This window comes from Cyprinodon variegatus, unplaced genomic scaffold (assembly GCF_000732505.1).
Source record: "Cyprinodon variegatus isolate N-32 unplaced genomic scaffold, C_variegatus-1.0 Scaffold673, whole genome shotgun sequence".
NCBI classification, from domain to species: Eukaryota; Metazoa; Chordata; class Actinopteri; order Cyprinodontiformes; family Cyprinodontidae; genus Cyprinodon; species Cyprinodon variegatus.
The window spans coordinates 3,375-11,368 of NW_015151126.1; the positions used below are offsets into that span (position 1 = coordinate 3,375).

Below are 7,994 nucleotides of genomic sequence, written 5' to 3' on the forward strand. Positions count from 1 at the left end.
CGAAACGCGCCGCGGGACCTTTTGCTGCGCCTTGACGCGCGTCAACCATTGACTTTGCATGTAAACTCGCTGCTTCTGTCGCGCCAGCTGCCCCCGGTGTAAACGCAGCATAACACGCGGTGGTGCATTTAGGGACGTCAACAAACCAAGAACTCTTAGGAAACATAAATCAATAAATTCCTTATCTTTGGACCAGCTAAGACCAAACTAATATAAAATCATGCCAATAGATAACATACATATGTAAGGCACACTTGCTTTTATGCAATTTTATGCTATTTTAAATTTTTAAGATATGTTTAAAGGCAAAAGTTGGGACTTTTCTTCAATAGCTTCCAGGTAATGTGACCCACTGACTCCAAAGCTACGTCAAATTGTTCTTCTACTTTAGCCTGATGAGGCACACTAATTTTTTTTCCATTTTAAGCCTTTGTATATTTTTGCCTTCGCTGACTGAGTTTCAAGGAGACGGAACCAGAGATACAAAAGGAAATTGTAAAAGGCGGCTTCATCCAGGAAACACACAGCCAGGCAGATGAGCTCTGAGCCAACTCCCATGTCAGAGGATAAAGAGAGCACATCCAGTCAGTCACAGTCAGAGAAACAGGACTACACTGGAAAACAGGCCGATCTCCAACATCTATAAACAAAGGTGTTGATGGCAGCTGCACAGCTTTCCCAATAAGTGGCTACTGCCTCGCCCTACCTACTTCTCACTTCATTTGCGTAAACCTCCAGAGGGTCGGCCATATTTAGCCCCATCTGAAAGCAATTAGGTATGAGTGTGAGTGGTTTATGAGGCCTTCCACAGAAAGTGAGGACCTGTTTCCCGCTCATGCAGCAGGTGCAGCACCAAATTGTGGTCGGCATGGAGAACAGGACATGACTTCTGCATATGCATTTTATACATTTACTGAGGAGAGAAACACCTCACCAACAAATATCACTTCAAATAAGCTTTATGAATCATTTTGTGAAAGTTAGAATTGTTATGAAAAGTTATCACAGTTTGTCACAAATAAAGTCATAACTGAAAACTCTCAAATGTGCGTCAAATTAAATGTTTCCTGGCATCTGTTAAAGTAGCCTTTATATAATCATTTATCCCTGCAGGGTGCAAAGGTTAAACTCAACAGCACATATTGATTCAACTGTTCATGCAGCAGTATTAATGCACATTAGGTGTGTGCAGGACCGTAGCAAGAGTTTAGAAACTACTGAGGTCCGCTAAACTTTTTCATAAAAGAAAATAAATATAAAAACAAGTACTTTATTAACTAATACACATATTTTATAGGTAAACTTTAATAAAAGATGGATTCATTTAATGAATAGAATTATTAACTGTTATCAAAACCAAACATCCTCAACATCTGTACAACTTCTAAAAACTCATCTGAATTTACAGATGCTGCTGTAGATAGAAAATCCTTTTTAATTAGGACAATAAAATAAGATGAAATTGGGGCAGTTTCTTATATCTTTGTTGCTTTTGCATTCACTATTTTGAGAGACATTTCCATGCTGCCACCTGTAGCCCAACCACAGAACTGCAGCCCTCACTCTTCTTATTCTTGTAGCTCGAGTGTGTAGAAAACAAGGATTTTTCATTTACTCTATTTTTTTTTTTTACCTTCGTCGCCTGATGTGAGGTCGCTATTGTTTTCAGAGTTGAGCTTAATGCTGGACACTTCTGATTATCCGCAAAACCCACCTGGAATATAACGCTTTGATTGTTTTCTAGATTGGACCCGTTCAATGTGGACATGCTTGACGTCAAATTTGCAGAAACAGTAATCCTTTTGGGTTACATAAAGTATATTTAATTTTATCTTTTGCATATAAACACTTCTTTTGATTATTTGTTTTTTTTCTCTTTGATTATTTGTATTGCCACGAAAATGCAGCTTTCTTTTGCATTGGACAGAAATGTGCTACATAAATAAACTTGCTGTGTCTTACAAAGGGCCTGGAAGTTAATTAAGAGAGGTCTTTGTTTGGCGTTTATAGTGAAAGACTGTTAAATGGCTAGCGCCATCCGTCCGTCCGTCCGTCCGTCCGTCCATCCATCCATCCATCCATCCATCCATCCATCCGTCCGTCTATCCATCCATCTTCTCATCAACTCTGAGCAGCTCCTCTGTTCTTGCTTAAGAATAGCATCCCCACATGATGATGGTGCCACCACAGGGATGGCATGATTAGTTTTTAGTAATTGTTAGTACCCACTACATAAAGATCCTGAGTTCACAAAAAAAGGGTCTAAAGTAAGTGGGTGGGGGAACAAAAGCATTTGCAATAAGTGATTGTGTTGTGGGTGAAGGACAAAAATGGCAAGTGAACTGATTCTGCTCCATTGATATAAAAAAATAATGTGTGATACAACCAGAATTTGAGTGTCTGCAAAGAACGATAAAGTTCTTACCAATGAACATGGAAGAAACATTTAAAATGATTTAAAAGTCAATTATAACAATAAATAATGTACATTGCATGTAACATGAGTATACATGCTACAAATAAAAGTAAAAATTGTGCTGGTAGACATGTGCAAACACACAGCATTGTGCAAGAAGAACAGCAAACACATGTATTATGCAAACTTCTAAACAGCAGAAAAAACAAATACAAAGAAAATGCTGCCATTTAAAAATGCAGGAACCCCTGAAACTAGGAGCCAAATCCAACAGTTAACAAAAACATCTATAGGAAATGTTGTCTTTTTCTGCTCCTACACCTGCCTTTGAAACACACTAATTAAAGATGAAACAGCTGGACCTGCTTTCAGGTTTCATAAGTCGCTTAGCAGTTGCTATTTACATTTGTTCATCAGAATGTTTGATGGTCCTGAAGGCACACGCAGAAGAAAGTTTGAGCACATAAATCACTTTGAACATTATATAAACATGTTGTTTGGATGAAAATATATTTGGATGTCTTATAATACACTAAATTCTTTTGAAGATTAGTTTATAAGTTTTTCCATGAGGGCCAGAGCTCCTTCTTTCACCTGTTTGCTGTTTCTCCTGGTTTAGACTGAAACCTAGAAGATGAAAAACCTCCTTCTTCTTACAGCTTTGTTCCACTATGTGTTGGTTTGTCAAATGAAATACCCAGAAAACTTTAATTATTTTGCTTTCAACATGAGTCTAGAGTAGAGACTGACACGGGAGTGGATTTTCACTCCTGTCCCGTCCCACTCCCACAGAAAAAAATTGTGTCCCGTCCCGATCCCGGGCCAGAGTAGAAATCTAAATCCTGTCCCGTCCCACTCCTGGTGAAGTTACTCCCACTCCCATCCCGCTCCCATTCAGAATAAGTCCCGCTCCTGCACCACTCCCATTCTTGTTTTTTTTTTTTGAGCGCGAGTGGAAAAACTCAGAGCGGAAGCACTGTTGGTTTTTGGGTCGTGTAGTTTTTTTGACTCGCATTATAGTGTAGGCTTCAAGGAAAAAAACTACAAAATGGCGGTGGCGCGCCAGTGCTGGATTTTTTTTTCTTTCTATTTTATTTTATTTTTTTGGCATCGATCCTAGTTTTTCTTTAGTTATTATTGGTTTGCTCCCGCTCCCGTCTGCTCCCGTTAATGTTTAATCCTGTACCGTCCCAATCACGTGATCGTTACTAATACTGACTCCCATCCCACGGGAATCCCGTGACCCGTGGGATTCCCGAAAAAATGTCAGTCTCTAGTCTAGAGCTGAGGATTATTTTTTTAATCTCTGGAACATTTTACAATCAGTATCAAGCTTTGTTTTGATTCCAAAAGACTTTTCAGCCAAAGCACAATTTTACCTGATTGCTGATTTCAAATATCATGACATCAGCGGATTGTACAGAAAATCTTCTAATCATAAAACCATGTGACTAAAAACCTGGAGCAGGACAGACCTTCTCATAGGATCAGAGCTTCAGATGCTGGAAATGACAGAAATAACCAAGAGCTACATTAAATAAAAGCCTGGATGTTCCAGGAACAATGAAACTAATGTATTTACTACATTTCTTTTCTTGTTACCCACAATATGTGACATTTCTGCTGCTGCAGGTTAATATCTGTCATCTTTATTTTCTCATCAGTTCTGCTCAGAGTCTGGAGAACAAACTGGAGGCACTGCAGTGCAATTTCACTTGGAACCTCGATCCTGGAAGTCACAGACTTACTGTTATACAGAGTATTGTGGAGGACATCGGCACAGAGGAGGGAAACGTCTGGCTGGGTCACATCTACAACCTGAGGGGATTCCTCCAGTATAAGCTGGGCTCCTCTGAAGAGGCCCTGAAGTTCTTCAGACGAGCCACTGAGACCTTCCAGCTTCTTAAAAACTCAGATGAAGGTCCCTGGTTGATGGTGAACTTTGGGAATCTGGCTTGGCTGCACCATCTTATGGGTGAAGATGAGAGGAGTCAGGATTACTTATCAAAAGCTGAAGCTCTGATGAGTAAATACCCGGCTCCACTTAAAGAAGAGCTCCACCCAGAGGTCTGTGCTGAGAAGGCCTGGACCCTGATGAGGTTTGACAAAGAGAAGGCTGCCGAGCTCTTCCAGAGAGCCATAGAAATGCAGCCAATCAAAGAATGGCAGAGCAGCTGGGCCATATTAAAGGCAGAAGCCCACAAAAGAAACATGAAAGACATGACTTCTGACGTCTTTGAGAGAATGAAATCTGCTACAGAAGGAGATCCAGAAAACTTATATGTTGCTGCTCTTTATCTGGAGGCACGAGCTGCAAAAGGAGAACAAATCCAGAATGAAGCTCAAGCATTGGCTGAAAGGGTACTAAAGAGGTCTCCAAGCAGTTACAATGGAATGAGACCATTACTGCGTCTTTACAGGAAATATATATCTAAAGATGCAGAACTTGAATTAGCTGAAGAAGCCCTGAAGAGACATCCTGGCTCACGTTATTTAAAGAGATTTGTTGCCTCCTGTTTGACGATAAAGATCCTTTTTTCAGACTACAATCCTCCAGACAGAGAAATCAATAGAGCAATCAAACTTCAGAGGGAAGTGATTGATTCTTATGGTGAATCTAATCCTAGAGATAAAATAAATTTAGCAAAGTTATTAGCAAAGGCAGGCAAGCCGGAAGCTAATAAGATTTATAAAGAGCTACTGGATAGAAAAGACCTGGATTTAGCAAAAAAACAGATGCTTTACAATTCTTATGCAAAATATTCATTCTTCAATAAGAAGGATAGTCGCGGTTCTATAAAGTACCACATGATGGCAGCAGAGATCCCAATAGAATCCAAGTATCGCGAGACAAGCGTCACAGAGCTAAAGAAGACCTTGTACAGAATCAAAGACCATGAAATTTGTGAACGGATCAAAAAGCTTCTGACTGGCCTGGAAAATCAGCCTGAAACACAGAATCAGTGAATTCTAGAAAAGTATCTGAGAGCGCAGACCTCTGCAAGCAGCACATTTTGAACCAATTTGTGACTTACACATACAGCTAAAACTTGAATAGGACCTGGATCATTGGCAATTTTAAAGGAATTTTTCCATAAAATATGTTCTCAAGCTTGCAATTGATCCTGCTAAAAAACAACAATTTTTTTTCTCAGTAAAATACCTCTGGACATTTTGATTCCAACGCTGAGGCTGTCAATAGTCACTGCTGTCACTCTCTGGTTTAGTGGGGAACTGCTGTTCCACCAAAACCCCCACAATGTTGGCGAATCTTTAAAAAAAAAATCCTGTATCCAGATTATAATGTGGATCATCACCAACCTTTGACAGATTGTTACTTGGCATGAGGGACACCTCTGATAAAGATTCAATTCAAATCCGTCTATAACTCTTCAAATAATCCTCACACACAAAGACACACAAACTCTCCTTAAAAGATAACTTTCTTGGCAGAGGTTATTAAGGAAATCACAACCTACAGGTAGATCTGCAGCCAGATGTAGTTCTGCAGTGTTCATACTCAGGCCTTTTGAATTCTAAGGTCAATTAATGAGAATATAATTAAAAGGTTTACTGCAGGTTCTTTTTTTTCAAAGCTTATAAATTATTTATTTAAAATGTTAAAATACAATAATCATTTTCTGTAACTCATAATTCAATATAATTTTATATTATAACTGAAATCCCTGTCAAATAAACCAGTAAATAATCTGTTATTGAGAAAAAACATGATTGAAAATGTTGAAAAATAAAATCTGAAGAAAGTTCATAGAAATTGAGAAAAATAGTAGAAATCCGCAGAATATAATATTGAGCGAAGACTCAGTGATGAAACATCTTGAAGATGGTTGTTGATATATTAGGCACAAGAGGATGATAGTTGAAACCTAATACTTTTACAGGCTTGAGCCGTTTTTGTGTCCACTTTTTTCTTGCCTGTTTAAAGCTCTCTGTCTGCACTTTAATGGCTTCTCCTCTTTAGTACTTTAAAGCAGTGGTTCTCAATCCTGGTCCTCAAGTACCATTGCCTTGCATGTTTTAGATTTAGACCAAAGTCGGATGTGAGAATAATTAACAGGCTTCTGCGGCACTTGTAGTCCCAATCCCAAACCGGCCCCTAAGCACTAACCCTCTGTTTGCTGGTTCCCGTCGAGGGTCTGCCACATTAAGCAGGACAAATAGAGCATTCAGCCCTTAAATAGTGAGGCTCACTGAAATTTGGCAGCAGGTGTAACAGTGACTTGATGGTGTAGGAAACGTTTGCATTTAAATGTAAGTTCCACCGGTTTGCTGCATCTTCATCACACATCTTCATCACAAGTTAGGTATAAGAAAAAAAAACATAATTAATTCCAAAATGGAATGTCCTCTTAAATAGTAGAATTTGACCATGTACATTTGCTTTAAGAAAGGGGCAAATTTTATATTTCTCATTTGAAAAAGTCATGCTGAACTATATTGCATGTTATATTGACAAATAAAGGTATATATATGTATATTTGAATGTGAATTAACACTACATGTGTAAGTTACATTATTAAAGGTATTCAGTCACTGGATAGTGTATGTGTTTGTGTGTGCCTGTTATTTTGCAAAATTATTTGACTTTGTTAGTGTAGAAACTGAAGCTCTGTGAAGTTATTTAAATGGTTCAGTAAATTAGCTCTATTGTCAATCTATGTCAGATTTAAAGGCTAATGCACAGACACAGCAGCAAAGTATATAGCATCATTCACAATTAGCAAATAGACAAATACGATAGTATTAACAGACATGTACTTAATTCAGTCTTGAAATTTATATGCAATAAGTAAACCATGACAATGTAATCAATAGATTTATATTACATCATCAATTTAGCACTTTTGGCACATTTGTATTATTATGCTTATATATTATGCAATTAACATATACATTTTCAATCTGAAAAACTCACACAAAGATACAATTACATTGTAGTAGCTCTAAAAACAGCGCTATAAAAGCACTGGTCTCTGCAAAGCGCACGGGCGAAATTCACGCTTTATCAGTGCATCCATCTTGCATGAAATTTTCTTTAGATGGGACCAGAGTGGTTTTGCTTCCCAGCCCAGCTTTTGAGCCTAAAGTGTTGGGGTCATATTCTCCCACTGAGTTGATGGCCTTCCATCCTCCCCCTTTTTCATCACAGGAACAGGAAAGGCTACACAGTCTCTGTCCTGGGCGCGCTTTACAGATTTATGTGAAGGTCATTAAGAGTGACCAGTTATTTGTCTCCTGGGCTAAAAATCACTATGGAAAAGCTGTTTCCAAACAGCGGCTTGCACATTGGATAACTGATGCAATTTCTTTGGCCCATAGTTCATAAGGACATCAGCCTCCAGAGGGCCTGCGTGCCCACTCTACTAGGGGCTTAAGCTCTTCTCCATGGGCTCTACTCAGAGGAGTATCCCTGCAAGAGATTTGTGCGGCAGCAAGCTGGGCGTCATCTTACATGTTTACTCGGTTTTACAAACTGGATGTCACAGCTCCATTACTGGCACATTCAGTTCTAAGCGTAACACCAAGCACGGAGCAAAAATAATATACATATGTATAT

The 7,994-nt window shown here is 38.8% G+C and overlaps 1 protein-coding gene across 1 annotated transcript in view; it reads left to right on the top strand.

Annotated features, from left to right (window-relative positions):
• Nucleotides 1-5,424, top strand: part of LOC107097115 (interferon-induced protein with tetratricopeptide repeats 2-like) — a 7,618-nt gene extending 2,194 nt beyond the window's left edge. Inside the window, exon 2 of the mRNA XM_015394129.1 lies at nucleotides 4,081-5,424. Within this exon, the coding sequence (XP_015249615.1) occupies nucleotides 4,081-5,383 (1,303 nt within the window). The 3' untranslated portion in view covers nucleotides 5,384-5,424. The remainder of the gene's footprint in view (nucleotides 1-4,080) is intronic.
• The last annotated feature ends 2,570 nt before the right edge of the window (nucleotides 5,425-7,994 follow it).